The sequence below is a fragment of the Hyperolius riggenbachi genome, chromosome 3 (genome assembly GCF_040937935.1).
Source record: "Hyperolius riggenbachi isolate aHypRig1 chromosome 3, aHypRig1.pri, whole genome shotgun sequence".
In the NCBI taxonomy this organism is placed as follows: Eukaryota; Metazoa; Chordata; class Amphibia; order Anura; family Hyperoliidae; genus Hyperolius; species Hyperolius riggenbachi.
Window position 1 is genome coordinate 445742891 of NC_090648.1, and position 18506 is coordinate 445761396.

Genomic DNA, 18506 nt, shown 5'->3' on the forward strand with positions numbered 1-18506 from the left:
AATACCATTAACATTTTTCCAGGTTTTCAGTTTTTGATACATTTAGGTCCCCTTTACACTAGCAGGGTAAGTCTGAAGTGTTACCCTATTTTGCCACAAGGGGCTGCAAAAGCAATGAAAGTCTATGGAGTTTCACACTTATTGCAGTCTGTTGCAGTGCACTGGAAGTATCCAAGCTGACACAAAGGCAACAGTGAGTTACCACATGCAGCGTGCTTAAAGTGGAGCTGTCAGCCATACTATCTCAGAAAAAAAACCATAAGTAGATAAATACTTGCTCTACTTACATAATATATGTATTTCACTGTCCACATTTTGATTTTAGTGATTTTTCTATAGTAAAAAAGAGAAAATCCTTCTTAGGATTTTCCAATTTGACTGTGTCTACCTTGAACCCAATCCTGACATTTCCTCCCTTACTCTGTGTATCATTTCCCTCTCTCCTCCCAGTCTTCAGACACTCCCACACAGCTCTGCAGTAGAAAGTGCATTGTCTCAGCATGATAAATATTGGCCAATCAGAGAGGAACAGAGGTGTGGGAGGGGAAAACGGGAGGGAAAGAGGCTTCAGCCAATCAGGCTGCATTAGTTATGTCTGTGGGGAAAGTAAAAAAGTAAAAATAGGAAACCTAGCATGCCCTGCAACTTCCTTTGTGTGGCAGATGTACCAAATAAGGGCCGGGGAACTGGGGAAGATGTTTTATAGAGAAGACAAGAAAAGGGGCCCATACACCTAACTATTTTCTCGCCGATATACGGCCGATTCGATCACAGTGATCGAATCGGCTGTGAAATCGATCGTTCCCGACGATTCACGTCGATCCGCCCATGCGGAAGATTTTTCTCGATCGCTGCCGGGTCGGGAGTGCATCGATAGCGGTGTTCAAATGCCTGACGACTGACGCAATACAGCGGGTATACATTACCTGTTCCGGCCGGCACGGGTCCCCTGGTCCCCGTTGTCTTCTTTACGCGCTGGGTTCCGGACCGGCTGCAGCTACGCAGAACTTCCTGTCCCGGCAGGAAGTTTAAACAGTAGAGCGCCCCCTACTGTTTAAACTTCCCCTAGACAGGAAGTTCAGTAGCTGCAGGAACGGTCTTGGAGCCCAGAGCGGAGAAGAAGACAGCGGGGACCAGGGGTCTCACGCCGGCTGGAACAGGTAATTTATGGGGGGGGGGGGGGGGGGGGAGGCGGCAGCTCCACAGATTGTGATCGGTTTCAGGCTGAAATCGATTCACAATCTGTTTGCAGTAAAGGTGGCCATACGATCCCTCTCTGATCAGATTCGATCAGAGAGGGATCTATCTGTTGGTCGAATCTGATGGCAAATCGACCAGTGTATGGCCACCTTAAGAGTGATTTTTGACTTTTGGATTGCCTGGTTAGCATCCTTATTACTTGTTTACCTGATAAAAGTAAAGAATTGATTTTTGACTTTATGCCCAACAGTTGCACTTTAACGCACAGTGCTTGGGGTAATGTAAGTCTATGGGTTATGCACGTGCGGTGCATCATAGCAAATGCGCAAACCAATGATCGGGAGTATGTTACTGAGTGGGGGGGGGACACATGACCCTATGACGCACTCTGTCACATGCTTATATGTTTGTCATTTTCTGCATTACAGTGCGATGCAGCAGCAGCATTGCAACCCCACCGCAACACAAAAAATAGGTCTAAAACATGGAATTATGTTAATAATTAACGAAAATAATATTAAAAATAAAGAAAAAGAAAGAGAAAACGGTTTAGTAAAGATACAATATTCAGCTTACTTGCTATATATGGCTGATCTCTGAAAGTTGATCTTCTTATCATTACAATATCTTTTATAGTCTTCAATGCCATCTTTCACTGCAATAACAATCAGAACAACGGCCAGTGGGACCATAGTGATCTCCTTATGAAACGCCGATATTTGGGGCACCCAGTTCAGTATGGCAAGAAACAGAAAATACAGGTTTGCAGACCTGTGAAGGAAAAACAGAACTTGTTTCTATTTTTAAACATAGAGATAATATTATTTCACCTTTAGGCTGTATGTACACCGCTGATCTATTTCAAATTATGGCAGAATAATATAGTGGAAATTCCGATCTATATTTGCCAATCAATAAGGATAGCTACTCGGTTACATTAGCAAAGCTACAAATAAATGATGCAAAAAAGAAAATCAATAGTGGTGGTCCATGCTTATACCATACATCAAGCCAGATTGCATGCAACACAAGCAGTGGTCATAAAGATAGGAATAAAGCTAGATCAACCAGTGCAGTTGTTATAGGGTCCAGCTGCTGCAAGGATTATAAAATTTTGATGAGACAATAATTTATTGATACATATATATACTGTATATATATATATATATATATTATAATAAGAAAGGCCACAAAGGCCCAGGCCTCCGGTGGCTGCTGCTCAAGAGTGCACTGCATATAAACTAGGGACTGCTACATATGAAAGAGAAGGCTGCAATGCCCAAGGAAGCTGTGCATGAAAGAAAGGGGCTCAGGGCCGATTCTAGTAACAATGGGGCCCCAGGGCAATATTAGCCCAGAGGCCGCCCAACAGAAACCCCTCGACCAAAAAGCGACATTATGGGCTCTTTGTTGCAGCCAAATTTCCCTCCTGGGCCCCTGCGTCGGCTCCGGACCCTCCCTACCAATCACCTCCCAACTTAACTATGCTCCTCGAGGCCCCTGCAGAGTCTTTGGCAGTGCAGTGTCTCACCTGCTCACTAGCACAGATGAGATGCTACTCTGCCAAAGACCCCGGGTAGCAACATTTAAGATGGGAGGAGACATCTTGGGGGCCCCGTACATGCTCTGGGGCCCTGGGGAAATAGCCACCTTTGCCTCTATGGTAGCACCAGCCATGGGGCTGCAGCTCTAGGAATGTTACACATGAAACGGGGGCTACTTGTAAAATCGGAGGAGCACTGTATGTATGTGTGTGTATATATGTATATATACTGTATATACTGATAAACATTAGACTTTCATACAGGGAGTGCAGAATTATTAGGCAAGTTATATTTTTGAGGAATAATTTTATTAATGAACAACAACCATGTTCTCAATGAACCCAAAAAACTCATTAATATCAAAGCTGAATATTTTTGAAAGTAGTTTTTAGTTTTAGCTATTTTAGGGGGATATCTGTGTGTGCAGGTGACTATTACTGTGCATAATTATTAGGCAACTTAACAAAAAACAAATATATACCCATTTCAATTATTTATTTTTACCAGTGAAACCAATAGAACATCTCAACATTCACAAATATACATTTCTGACATTCAAAAACAAAGCAAAAACAAATCAGTGACCAATATAGCCACCTTTCTTTGCAAGGACACTCAAAAGCCTGCCATCCATGGATTCTGTCAGTGTTTTGATCTGTTCACCATCAACATTGCGTGCAGCAGCAACCATAGCCTTCCAGACACTGTTCAGAGAGGTGTACTGTTTTCCCTCCTTGTAAATCGCACATTTTATGATGGACCACAGGTTCTCAATGGGGTTCAGATCAGGTGAACAAGGAGGCCATGTCATTAGTTTTTCTTCTTTTATACCCTTTCTTGCCAGCCACGCTGTGGAGTACTTGGACGCGTGTGATGGAGCATTGTCCTGCATGAAAATCATGTTTTTCTTGAAGTATGTAGACTTCTTCCTGTACCACTGCTTGAAGAAGGTGTCTTCCAGAAACTGGCAGTAGGACTGGGAGTTGAGCTTGACTACATCCTCAACCCGAAAAGGCCCCACAAGCTCATCTTTGATAATACCAGCCCAAACCAGTACTCCACCTCCACCTTGCTGGCGTCTGAGTCGGACTAGAGCTCTCTGCCCTTTACCAATCCAGCCACGGGCCCATCAATCTGGCCCATCAAGACTCACTCTCATTTCATCAGTCCATAAAACCTTAGAAAACTCAGTCTTGAGATATTTCTTGGCCCAGTCTTGACGTTTCAGCTTGTGTGTCTTGTTCAGTGGTGGCCGTCTTTCAGCCTTTCTTACCTTGGCCATGTCTCTGAGTATTGCACACCTTGTGCTTTTGGGCACTCCAGTGATGTTGCAGCTCTGAAATATGGCCAAACTGGTGGCAAGTGGCATCTTGACAGCTGCACGCTTGACTTTTCTCAGTTCATGGGCAGTTATTTAGCGCCTTGGTTTTTCCACACGTTTCTTGCGACCCTGTTGACTATTTTGAATGAAACGTTTGATTGTTCGATGATCACGCTTCAGAAGCTTTGCAATTTTAAGAGTGCTGCGTCCCTCTGCAAGATATCTCACTATTTTTGACTTTTCTGAGCCTGTCAAGTCCTTCTCTTGACCCATTTTGCCAAAGGAAAGGAAGTTGCCTAATAATTATGCACACCTGATATAGGGTGTTGATGTCATTAGACCACACCCCTTCTCATTACAGAGATGCACATAACCTAATATGCTTAATTGGTAGTAGGCTTTCGAGCCTATACAGCTTGGAGTAAGACAACATGCATAGAGAGGATGATGTGGTCAAAATACTCATTTGCCTAATAATTCTGCACTCCCTGTATACTTTAGATTCATTACACACAACTGAAGTAGTTCAAAGCCTTTTATTGTTTTAATATTGATGATTTTGGCATACAGCTCATGAGAACCCAAAATTCCTATGTCAAAAAATTAGCATATCATGAAAAGGTTCTCTAAACGAGCTATTAACCTAATCATCTGAATCATCTAATTAACTCTAAACACTGGCAAAAGAGTCCTGAGGCTTTTAAAAACTCCCAGCCTGGTTCATTACTCAAAACCGCAATCATGGGTAAGACTGCCAACCTGACTGCTGTCCAGAAGGCCATCATTGACACCCTCAAGCAAGAGGGTAAGACACAGAAAGAAATTTCTGAACGAATAGGCTGTTCCCAGAGTGCTGTACCAAGGCACCTCAGTGGGAAGTCTGTGGGAAGGTAAAAGTGTGGCAGAAAACGCTGCACAACGAGAAGAGGTGACCCGGACCATTAGGAAGATTGTGGAGAAGGACCAATTCCAGACCTTGGGGGACCTGCGGAAGCAGTGGACTGAGTCTGGAGTAGAAACATCCAGAGCCACCGTGTACAGGTGTGTGCAGGAAATGGGCTACTGGTGCCACATTCCCCAGGTCAAGCCACTTTTGAACCAGAAACAGCGGCAGAAGCGCCTGACCTGGGCTACAGAGAAGCAGCACTGGACTGTTGCTCAGTGGTCCAAAGTACTTTTTTCGCATGAAAGCAACATTTGCATGTCATTTGGAAATCAAGGTGCCAGAGTCTGGAGGAAGACTGGGGAGAGGGAAATGCCAAAATGCCTGAAGTTCAGTGTCAAGTACAGGTCAGGCGCTTCTGCCGCTGGGGAATGCGGCACCTGTAGCCCATTTGCTGTACACGCCTGTACATGGTGGCTCTGGATGTTTCTACTCCAGACTCAGTCCACTGCTTCCACAGGTCCCCCAAGGTCTGGAATCGGTCTTTCTCCACAATCTTCCTCAGGGTCCGGTCACCTCTTCTCGTTGTGCAGCGTTTTCTGCCACACTTTTTCCTTCCCACAGACTTCCCACTGAGGTGCCGTGATACAGCACTCTGGGAACAGCCTATTCGTTCAGAAATGTCTTTCTGTGTCTTACCCTCTTGCTTGAGGGTGTCAATGATGGCCTTCTGGACAGCAGTCAGGTTGGCAGTCTTACCCATGATTGCGGTTTTGAGTAATGAACCAGGCTAGGAGTTTTTAAAAGCCTCAGGAATCTTTTGCAGGTGTTTAGGGTTAATTAGTTGATTCAGATGATTAGGGTAATAGCTCGTTTAGAGAACCTTTTCATGATATGCTAATTTTTTGAGATAGGAATTTTGGGTTTTCATGAGCTGTATGCCAAAATTATCAATATTAAAACAATAAAAGGCTTTGAACTACTTCAGTTCTGTGTAATCAATCTAAAATATATGAAAGTCTAAAGTTTATCAGTACATTACAGAAAATAATGAACTTTATCACAATATGCTAATTTTTTGAGAAGGACCTGTACATACATACACACACACTCTAGTGGACCTAAAGGCCCATACACACGTCTGATTTTTCGGAAAGACAGGTCGTTTGAACGTCCCGTCGTTCATACGTCCGCCGGCTAAATCGGGCGTGTGTACAGACTGTCGATCGCGTGATAAGACTGAGTTTGAGCGCTCAAACTCAGTCTTATCACACGAACGACAGTCTGTACACACGCCCGATTTAGCGGGCGGACGTCTGAATGCTGGGACGTTCAAACAACCCGTCGTTCCGAAAAATCAGACGTGTGTATGGGCCTTAAGTCCATTGCAATAACTAGCTCTAGGCCACCCTCACAACCCCCCTCCCGCCCGTCACCGCGGCATATCACCGCAGCATATCACCGGCCCCCCTGACCCCGTCCTCCTCCTGCTCTAAAGTCCGCCCGCATGCCACGCATGCAGGGTACGCAAAAGCACCGACACAAGGACACGCAGGAGGAGGAGGCAGTGACACAGGGGTTTTATTAGGTAGGGGATAGATTATATATATATATATATATATATATATATATATATAAAAATATATATATATAAAAATATATATATATATATATATATATATATATATATATATATATATATATATATATATATATATATATATATATATATATTTGATTTTTTTAAATAGAGTGCAGTACAGCTATTTATTACAGATAACTTTACATTTTTTTTAAACCAGAGGAGTGTGTGCATATTCAGGGCTGCATTAAAAGAATTGGCAGAATGAATAAGCCAATCAGAGAATGTGGAAATTTCCGCCTAAATCCCCATTCTCTGATTGGTTTATTCATTCTGAGTGTTCTGATTGGCTTAAAATTACCGCATATCGGATAATGCAGATTTTCTGCATTTTACACTACAGTAAAAATCTGCCGACTTTAGTTGTGAATAGCAAAGCCCCTTAAGTCCTAGAAACACCAAATTTTCAGGGTTTATTAAACTGAATCTTGTGAACAAGATGCAAAAAAAAAAAAAAGTTTTCAAAAAGACCTTATAGTATTTGAGAAAATCAATGTTAAAGTCGGCGGAAATTTCCACGATTTCCGGCGGAAATCCGCCTACCGCACTTGTATTACCAATTTCCGCATTTCGATGTGGAAATGCAATTTCCGATCGGAATTTGAGCATCCCCTATTGACCAGTATTTTATGTACTTGATGAGGGTGTACACCACCTAATCATTATTCACTTTACATGTTACATACTGTACTTTGTGCTTTTATACAGCTGCAAGATAAACAGAGCTATAAACCAGATTTTTTATATATCCTATACAATAAAATGCAAGTGTCCCTGCATCATCAACTGAATGGCTGTGTGTCCCTGGCTTTTTTGTAATGAGCATGCGCACAGCCAGGGCAGTTAGGACACAGGGCCAGACCTGATAGTTTGCTGTGTGTGGTTCACAGAGGTTCTCATTGCATTGTGGGAAATAACAGCTTTTTCCAACTGGCAAGCAAGCAGCATCCTGTGTGCATATACTTCAGACAGTGGTGGGGAACGAGCAAGCGGGACGCGGCTGTGACCTAGCGCCTGTTTTTTTAAAGGGTGGGCCTTTTTACTAGTACTTTATAATTTACAAAAAATAATGGTTGGGATTTTAGATTAGACTGTTTAAGTTTTGGCTTTACTTGGGCTTTATCTGATACATTTACGTGACAACAGCTAAGTGACATTACCATACCTGATAAAATTAGCATAAGATAATCTAGCTACTTCTGTTCTGGATGGCAAGACAAAAAATGTTACCTTTCACCAGAAAGTAATGTTAGGTACACACAATGCGTTTTTTTCGGTGGATTTTCCTTCCGATTCATTTTTGATTCGATTCTCAGGTTGATTTCCCGCTCGATTCTCTTATCTATTTCCATTTACTTCTATTAGAAATCGACCAGAAAAACGATCGAAGATTGGACCTGACGGAAATTATCTATCGAACCATTTATCTGCCGAAGAAACTTATGGTGTGTACCTAGCATAACAGATACAGTGGTCCAGGAATCTTCTAACTCAGAGTTGTTTTCCTGGCTGCTTGTGTAAAGCTAAAGTACACTTCTGGGTTTCAGAGAGCCCAGAACTTGAAGTAGTCTAATCCATGACTCCTGGGGGTGTTCAGACTATCTGTCTTGAAAATAGAATTTTAGAAGTCTGCCAGGGCTAAGTACATGCTTGCTGATTGCATAAGAGCACTTATTTTTTTGGATCACCACAAGTCTGAAGGTGGAGAAGGAACAGAAGCCACAGTTCCCTGTCTGTTACTTTCTCGCCGCTCTCTTACCTGTAAAATTGCTCAAATAGGTTTTTCGGTAGAAAGGTTAAAATGTTGTATTTGGTCGTCCAAATTTTGTTTCCAACATAGTATCTGGAAACTCGTTTGCGGTCCTTTTCCCATTTCTTGTTATTGGCAAAGACCACTCGCTGCTTGCTCAGGTTGTACGTTGGTGACTTCTTACTGGATTGTAGAAGAGGTGTTCTTTCCGAGGAACAGTCTGAGGAGTCATTTTGTAAACCAGGTCTCCACCGGTAGAAGCTTGAATCCATGGATAAAGCAATCACCTGCACAAGGATGAGGAATAAACATATTTGTACAGCCATCCACAAGATGATAACAATATAGTGAAGATAATATCTTCTCTTTAGAAATGCAGACATCAAACCAACAATGGAGCCAACTGGATCACAAGCGAACGGTTCAGATCCAGTTCTGTATAATGCCTGAAGAAGAAACTTAAGGTTTTGAAAGCTTGCAATAAATCTTTTACAGTGAGAACGTTTTCACGTTCACGGCCAATGGTTTCATTCCGGTGTGATTAGAGTATCGCACCACAAAAAAACAAGCTGCATACATATCTGCGTTAATTCAATTCTTGGCACCAAAACACACCATAAATGAGGCTCTCTACTGCTCACTTCCTGTGGTGGAAATACGTATTGCAAGCAATATGTTCCATTCAGAGTCTGTACTTTGATAAGAAAACTATATCGAAGTTGAATTCTTTGCACGCCATGAATGAACATGTATACCATACTATAGTTTGTTAAACGGTGCCTTTAAAGCTAGCAAACAGGATGCACGCCACTCTAAATTTGGCGTCCGCGCACGTGCACTGCAACACTGACGCCAAACACTTTAAGATATTTGTCACCATTGACCAACATGACTTCCGAGCAACGTGCGTCACCGCAGATGCTGTCCCATAACGTGCTGTTGACCTCACGCCAAATCAGATACTTTCGGTGCTTCACATCGCACCTGGTACGAGATGTACCATAGACTTTCATTGATTTAGCATCACCCTGCGTTAAACTTGAGTAACGTAACGCAATTAAAATGCACCAGTGTAAAAGGGGCCTCAGTCATTAAAGCGGATCCGAGATGAAAAACTAACTATAACAAGTAACTTGTCTATATATCTTATCTAAAGTTTAGATAGTTTACACAGCAAATCTAGCTGCAAACAGCTTCAATAGAATATGATTATTTCTCCCTGTGATACAATGACAGCAGCCATGTCGTTTGTAAACATTACACACAGGCAAGTTTATCTGCATCTTCAGCACTCTTCCCTCCTCCCATCTGCCTCTGAAATCTCTGGCTAGTAATACCTCCCCCTCCTCCTGCCCAGACTGAGCTCCCATGAGACCTTGCTACTGTCTGAAAATGCCAATGCTCCCTGAAAATCTGTGGGCGAGGCTTGTTTAGTTTATAGGGAATTAGAGTATAAAAACAAAAACAAAAAAGTATTTGATTTGAGGAATGCCCTATAAATAATAGGAAAGGAACACAATTATGCAATGAGTAAAAGTTCATCTCGGATCCACTTTAAGGCTATTACCGTTTGTTGGTTTGATGTCTGCATTTCTGCTCCTTGACCAACACCGGACCATACCTCACTATCGTCTCTTTAAAAATTATAACAAAAGGCGTAAACCCAGAGATCTATTGATGGGGAATATGTTGAGAAACATTACAGAATTCACACAGTGTTCATTGCATTCAGAAGATGTTTTCAACGAGCATCTGTGGAAAGAGATGTTCAGTGATTTACAGCCCTCCGTTCATTAAATAAGGACTCCAGCAGGGAAAGCAATACATCTTAATGCAGCAAATACAAATACTCTGAACATAGGAAGTATTTAAGTACATTCGAGTTCGGTGATGCACATCAAACGTTGCAAAGAATCAGAGCCATAGGTTGGGCTGCCTCAAGGACCACTAACCCTGCAAAAACACCCTTTTACACACAGAAACGATAATATCTTTCATAACGTAAATTCTGTACATACAAAGCAGATAATATGACAAACTATAACGTTGCAAGCTTCTAAATAAGATAACATACTTTAAAAACTTTAATGTTCTAATGTTAACGATATGTATCGGGCTCCCTTTTTTCTGCTTTTTTGTTCTGCAGTGGCCTTAAAGAGACTCTGTAACAAACTTTTCAGCCTTAGTTCTTCTATCCTATAAGTTCCTTTGCCTGTTCTAATGTGCTCTGGCTTACTGCAGCTTTTCCTAATTGCACAGTGGCTGTGTTATCTCTGTTATATGATCTAATCTGTTTCCTTCTGTCAGCGCAGTCAGGCTAAAGCTGGAATGTGTGGAATGTGCAGGGCTGCTTGTGATTGGTAGAAGCTATACACACCCCCTCCAGGCCCCCTGCAGGCTCTGTATGACTCACACACTCTGCTTATGTGAGCCTATCAGAAGCTGGTTAGTTTGTTTGTAAACACTGCCTAAAACTGTTAATTACAAGCCAGGTTTGCAGCAGAGAGTGGCAGAAACAGCACAGAGTGGCCCAGGAGAACATAATGAATAGAATGGTATGCTTTTTGCTGTAAAAATGTTAGAGTACAGATTCTCTTTAAATTGCAATGGACATACGACTATGGTAGAGATAAAATTGTGAGCTCTTCTTAGGGACAGTTAGAGACACGACTATATATACTCTGTAAAGCGCAGTGGAAGATGTCGGCGCTATATAAATACTAAAAATGAATAACAGTGTTTGGGTCCCTTCCTCTGTTCAGCCTTACTACAACTTGTGTTTTGAGTAAACCTCCATATGTATGCATCATAATTCTGTTAGGCCCCGTTCACAGTGGTCAGTTGCATAGCAGAATAATTCTGCAGGTCAACTCACTGCCCATACAATTCTATGGACCTGTTCACAGTAAAGGATCGCATTATTCTCACGCACGGCATGCAGGCTTTGTATTAAAGTCGACGTCCAGTCTCCATTACAGTTCACACATTATATGCAACTGACCGCTGTGAACCCAGCCTAATATTTCAGAATGATGGTACCTAACATGACACCTACTGTTACCGAAACAATGTTTCCTTTCCTGCAGTTGCTGTAAATCAGTGTTATTGTAGAACGTTGGCAGTATTCTTTCACGGCGGGTGCCCAGAAACAAACAATCAGCTTAATATTTTTGTTTACAAATTTCCAGCATTACCTGAGCAGTTTATTGTGGCTAGATCTATAAATAGAATCAGGCGCGAAATGAATACGCAATATATTTAGTTCATTTGTGTGACAGTTGTGAACATGTGCCTTGCAGTGTGATTCATCCCAGCTCCTCTGCTGTTATTTCTGCCAGAGTGTCTGCACCACCCTGTTACGTGTCTCTACGCAGGCACTGAATAATGCTGCTCAGCTACTAAATAACTTTGCCTTGTGATTTATCTCACAAGAATGCGGGCCTTTATCAATAAGAGAAAACAGATTCTGTGAACTAAACACAAATATGGGGTATATTACGGCTTAACCAAAGCCCTGGGACATTTTATAATATAGCCACTTAGGGTCAGAGGCGTCACTAAGGTTAGTGTCACCTGGTGCAAAAACACATGGTGCCACCTCACTCTTACCCCATGAACCTCCAACCTCACCAAGCTAAACAAAACGCGTAATGCTTTTTTTTTTTGTAGTAATATTACTTGTTATTGGCATTTGTTGACAATGGCGTCTGGAAGCGGTTATACCGGCTACACTCTGCTATAGGGGTGGGGGCTCTGGCCATGCATGCTGTGAGTGGGGGGGGAGGCGCTGTTACCGTGGGGGGAGGCGCTGTTACCGGGGGCGCTGTTACCGGATACAATCTGGGAACAGCACCTGCCACTTTAGATCGATGTGTCTGATTAAGCACAACACTTTTTATCACCACTGACCCCACCCTCCGGTGCTGCACCATGCAATTGAAATATTACGTGGGTGTATTTGGGCTCGTCACTTGGGGCACCGTTGCTGAATCTAGTACGGGATGGTGCCTCCCTATGTGGATCAAAGTTGTTTTACAAAGTCCAACACTTTGATCCCCTTCCAGCACCATGCTGCGCCAAATTATTACACTGTTGCACGTGCAATGGGGGCAGGGCTACAACACACAGGCTGGCCTCATCCCCTCCTCCTGATGCTTGATTGCCTCCTCACTTTAGTGTGAGGAGGTAGAGACTCTTTGGGTCCTGGCGCTGGATCAACCACACAACCCCTTCCCCCTCAGCTCAGGGATATGGCTCATTAAAAAATTGGATTGGAAAAGATTAAAATGCACCTTTTTAGACAGGCATACAATCTAAAATAGTCCACTCCACCTTCAGCCTCTGGCTTTAGTGGCTGGATAGTGTACTGGTGAAGGGCACCACCTTTGACATGAGTTCGAATCCTGGCTAGGGTCAGTACCTATTCAGTAAGGTGTTCAAGACAAGACTCCCTAACACTGCAGGGTGGCCTCTTCAGCACGCCTCAGTGGCTGCAGCTCTTCAGTGCTTTACAAATGTTCGGATTATTATAAACTTTGGTGTTTTCTAAATATAATATACTATATTTTTAAGACTATAAGGCGCTCCTGGCCATAAGACGCACCTAGGTTTAGAGGACAAAAACCAGGGGAAAAAAGACCACTTTACTTACGGTAAAGTCTTTTCCAGTAGTCATGAGGACAGCACCCCTGGATGAGACCTGTCTCCCTCCCCACTGTGGACAGGAAACTGTTAAAAGAAGAATTTGCATAAGCAATAGGCAGCCACATATAAGATACTACACCTGACACAGTACCTCAGTTAATAAAAAGATGACACGGACATTTAATGATGCTTACACAAACTTATTTCTCTTTCCTACCCAAATAAGGGCGGGTTGCAGGGGTGCTGTCCTCATGACTACTGGAAAAGACTTTACCGTAAGTAAAGTGGTCTTTCCCAGAACGTCATTTCGGACAGCACCCCTGGATGAGACGATATACAAGAGTTAAAACCTTAGGGTGGGACCACAGCTTGCAAAACTTTCCTTCTGAAGGATAACCCTGCAGAGGCAGATACATTAAGGCGATAGTGCTTTACAAACGTATTGTGACTTGACCAGGTCGCAGCTCTGCAGATCTGATCTATAGAGGCCCCTGCCCTCTCTGCCCAGGAAGTCGAAATTCCTCTTGTGGAATGAGCCATGATAGAATTGAATTGCTTCCCCTGTGTCTGATATGCTAATGAAATAGCCCAAACAAATTTATAATCTGTGTAGGATTTAATTAAGGAAGATTTCTCCCAATTAATGATCCAACCTAGATCTTGTAGTAAGACTATTGTCGTAACAATCTGATCTCTTACCGAATTGGGAGATGTCCACCAAAACAGAAAATCAAGGTAACCCAAAATGTTAACCTTTCTCTGTCTAAGTGTAGCCAGAACCCCAGACATTACCTTCATAAACAACCCTGGAGCTGAGGATAATCCGAAGGGCAAAGCATTAAACTGATACATTCTTACCTCTTCCTCCATCTGGATGGCAAACCTTAAGCATTATTGAGAAGACAGGTAATTGAAGATACGCATGTTTTCAGTCTAGAAAGACTAGGAAATCGTCCTTCTGTAAAAGATGAATAATAGATCAAATCCATCCTGAATTTTCTGTATTTTACCTTCTGGTTTAGACTCTTTAAATTTAGTATGAACTGATAATTTCCCTGTAGCTCCTTTACTAGAAAAAACACAGGGCAATAGAATCCCTGTCCTCTGACATTTCGGTACTTCTCGAATTACCCTTTTTTTTTTTTTTTTCTAAACAGGGAAAGGACTTTCGATTGTAGGGCTGAAAACTTTATTTGGTCCTGCAAGCGGGGAGTAATGCAAAAGCTCTTAAAAGGAGGCTGGCTGCACTCTATTCTGTATCCCTCCAAAAAAAACACCTTAAAGGCTCTTTCCCACTAAGACGTTGCGTTAGATGCGACGGTAAGGTCACATAACGTGCCCCCAGCGCAACGCATGTGAGCTTTGAAGTTGGATGCTATTTAGAGCCACGTTATGCGTCTCCTGATGGGTCTGTGATGCGTACTTTTTGACGCATACTATCGGACGAAAACGGCAGATGCGGCAAAGACTGTGGAGACCACGCGATCGGAAAACTCCGCATCGCGTGGTCCTGCCAGCCAATAAGCGGCCGCTCCAGGAAGTTAACACTGCAGTGCATATTAATAAGTCATGTGGATGGCCACAACAGCGGACTCTCCCCTCCTCTCCTGCAAGAAAAAACAAAAAACACACATTTTTGAGCATATGCAAACAGTCTAATGCGGCTAAAACAGTGTATAACGCACAGCATGATGCACTTTCTTTAAACGTCCAGCGTTACAGTGTAACACAACGTGGGCACTGTGAACAGCCCATTGATTTTTCATTACTGTGAGCTGGGCTGCGTTACAAGCTGCTCTAACCTGCGCCTGTAACGTCCCACTGTGAAAGAAGCCTAAATAACCAATATTTTGTGCACTGTAGTTGCCATGTTTTGAAATGTGCAATTCTCCATCTCACTGGAATACTAGCGTCATTGCTTATCTGACTTCTTAGTAAAAGTGAAGTTGGACTTAGGGCCGGTTCACATTACAAACGCGGACGGCCACGCATGCGGAACGCAACACGTACGACGTTGCGTGGCTGATCCCATCACTGAAAAGTGAATGGGACAGCCGCGCGTTTTTTGCTAAATCTGCGTGCAGCATGCGTTCCCGGACCGCACAGGTCCGGAACGCATGCAGTGTGAACATCAGACAGTGCACTCTATGCACTGTCTGATGTCGTGCGTGTTGGCCTTCTGCACGCGTTTCCAAAACGCAGCTGGAAACGTGTGCAGTCTGAACAGGCCCTTAGGCTTCTGTGACTTGTAGAGAGCCCATCTCCTGCCCTTAGAGGACTAGGGATCTGACTTATTCTTAGAAGGAGGGACGAAAGGACCGTTTACTTTGAAAAGGTCCTTTCTTAAAGGAATACTATCAATACCCAAGTGTTCTAAAATGACAATGTACAAATAATGTCTAAGTAGCTGTGTAAACATTTCCCTACCTTTCATGTTAAATATCAGAGGCAAAAGCTGTAATTTACTGAGGGTAGGATTAGCTATATTGGGACAAATCAATTGCAGAAGGGGTGTCTGCTTCAATGCACAGCCAGAGTTGCATATCGGACTACAGAAAGCAAATATCAAACAAACTCTGAAAGCATTTTGATAACAGTAAACAAAGAGGTTGCTACTAAAAATGTATACACCAGTACTTAGCAACACTTCCCAAACAATTCCTGTGTCAATTGAAAATATGTGAATCGATAGAATTCCTTTAACAGGAATCCTTTTTTTTTTTTTTTTTTTTTTTTTAACATGTGTGTCTGCCGTTCTGTCTAGAGGGTTGTCTAACTGACTCAAACAGCAGACCCCCTTCACAAGGTACACCACATAACTTGATTTTGAAGAATTGTCATCATTCCAAGTTTTTACCCATACACCTCTTCTGGCTGAATTAACTAATGCCGTAGTTCTGGCCATAAGTTTAACCGTATCATCTGAAGCGTCCACTAGATAATTGGAAGCATTCCAAACTTTAGGGAAATCATTCAAAATTTCCCAGAAATCCTCAAAAAAGTAGGTCAGTTTTGTTTGATACCCTTGAAAAATATGGATCTAATTTAGGTGGGGTTCCCAAAAACCCTGATCTTCAGGAGAAAAACAACATTTAGATAATGATCTGGGCCAAAAAAAAAAACCTTTTCCTAGGATTATCCCACTCCTTAATCCTAATCTTAAAAGTAGAATGGACTGGAATAAACCGAGAATGAGGATCCGCCAAACTCTCATACATTTGATCCAAAGGTGTCAAAGATTTCTGCTCAGACTTAATACCTATTAGTAAGTCTTTCATTAATTCAGGAAAAAAACATTGCGGTTAGGGCTCTTTTCCACTATGAAATGCGATCGCAACAACATTTGCGATCCCAATCGTACTTCAATTTCCACTATGCGATTGCGCTACTATACTTCTAGTACAGCTCAATTGCATACAATGCAGGAGGATGACGATTGTGCTTTGTCCAAATCGCATCGCAATCAGATTGCACTAATGGAAATTGTTGCTGCAGTTTCCATTAGTTTAACGTACCTCGTGATCAGAATCAAATCTTAACTCGCAGGGTAATGAAAAAAAGGCCCTTAGGCCTTGTTTCCATCTGTCCGCCTCTATCCGCTTTTTTTTTAGCACATCAATGTTACAGATTGATACATGTTGCTGAAAAGCGGACAGAAGCAGACAGAAGCGCATAGATGGAAACGAGGCCTTAGTCAGTTTTACTCAAATCTTCCTCCTAGTTTGATACATTTTCTCTGTGCAGAGAGAGTTACTATAAAGGAGGCAGCCCCAGCATTCCTTTACATGTGCATTTTTGTTTAAATTGCCTCTCCTTGCCCTGAATCTGTCTAGTTCTTTTAAACAATCTATTTAATTGCTGCATCTTAGAAGAACTTCAAGAATGTTACACATGCAGGCTTTCTGATGTGAAATTTATCTGAAAACAGGTACCCAAGGGGTTAAAAACACAGCCTGGGTATTCTGGGATGCAGTTTGTTCTGCTCTCACTGCAGCTGCCCGGGAGGACTGTCTCTCTATTAGCTTGCCTGTTATTGCTGGCTTATTGCCTTCTCTAAACAGCCAGGGTTTCTCTGCTCACATTTGCCTGCTTTAATTTTTATGAATTAACCTTCAGTGACCTGTGTGATAATCTCCACACAAGGTGTTAATTTCCCGCACCTGCTCAGGAATTATAGATTTTCATGCGGACACAGGTTTTATGAATGCACACTTTACTAAATGGTGGGTAAAGTCAGCTGTTTTGAGCATTACCGCATGCAGGAATGCTCAATAAATAGAGGCCTATGTCTCTTGGAAGCAGGAGGCATAGTTAGAGGTGCAGACAACATAGGAGATGATGGATTAGCTATAACAGGTAGATAAGCCATAGCAGTACTAGTCCCAGGCCCATCTGAAGCAGCTGAGGCGGTAGAAGCAATAGCAGAATCTATAATTTCCTATTGCTGTGGACCTTCTCTGTACAATACTGGCACCATTTCCATTCAGAGTTGCCAATCCATGCTGACTGGACTGAGTAGAAGATTTTTCAGACTTTTCAACCTTCTCAGTCTTATGTCTTTTGGGTATAAAACATAATAAACGATAGCCAGCCATTAGACAAATCCCTCTATACATAACATACATCCAGCCAAGCAGAAGAAACATAATCACATCTACTTGCCAGAGAGGGATCCTGGGCAGATTCAGCAGATTGTGCAGGAGCTGACCCAGAGGCGTCCTCCATGATCCCAGCCACAAACCAGAGTGCATCATGGACTCTACAAACTTATAGCTGTGCTGCTGATTTGATGCAGCTGATCCAATTATGCATGCGGCCCCTGCCGGCTAAGCATATGCTTAATCAGCTTCTTACCTTAAGGAATCAGCTGTATGCCGATTCCTAATCACCGCCGCGGCCCCTGCCGCCCGGCTCAGACTTCAGATCACGCGGGACGCCAGCGCGTGACTACCTCCGGTTCAACCGGAAGTGAACTCTCTCCAATGCACGCACATGCGCGCATAAAGTTGCTGCCTCCGATGGAGAAGCCTCCTCCACGCTGCAGGGCTCCTGACTGTTCACTGAACAGCGCTGCTTGGAGCCCTGGAAAACGCTGCCCCTGCCGCCTGACATGGATGGCACTCCTGGAGACCTCTCCCATGCATCCCGTCCGGGACAGGAAACTAAACTGAGGTACTGTGTCAGGTGTAGTATCTTATATGTGGCTGCCTATTGCTTATGCAAATTCTTCTTTTAACAGTTTCCTGTCCACAGTGGGGAGGGAGACAGGTCTCATCCAGGGGTGCTGTCCGAAATGACGTTCTGGGAAATATATACTAATCCTGGTGCATCCATGGTGAAGGCGCATCTTGTGGATTATGCCCCCTTTGTACCTCATGCCCCCTTGTACCTCTTGTATCTCTCTGTGTCCTCCTGTTTCCCCATGTGTCTGCTTCTGTCCTCCTCTATGCCCCTTTGTGTCCCCCTGTGTCCTCTTCTGCATGGGCACAGTACAGGGAGTCCTCGATATTTCGCCGGGTTGG

General features: G+C 43.0%; 1 protein-coding gene across 1 annotated transcript in view; it reads right to left on the reverse strand.

Annotated features, from left to right (window-relative positions):
* Positions 1–18506, reverse strand: part of ATP10B (ATPase phospholipid transporting 10B (putative)) — a 312037-nt gene that overhangs the window by 194497 nt on the left and 99034 nt on the right. Inside the window, exons 2-3 of the mRNA XM_068277816.1 lie at positions 8350–8627; positions 1777–1971 (exon numbers count right to left, since the gene is read on the reverse strand). Of these exons, the coding sequence (XP_068133917.1) occupies positions 1777–1971; positions 8350–8612 (458 nt within the window). The 5' untranslated portion in view covers positions 8613–8627. The remainder of the gene's footprint in view (positions 1–1776; positions 1972–8349; positions 8628–18506) is intronic.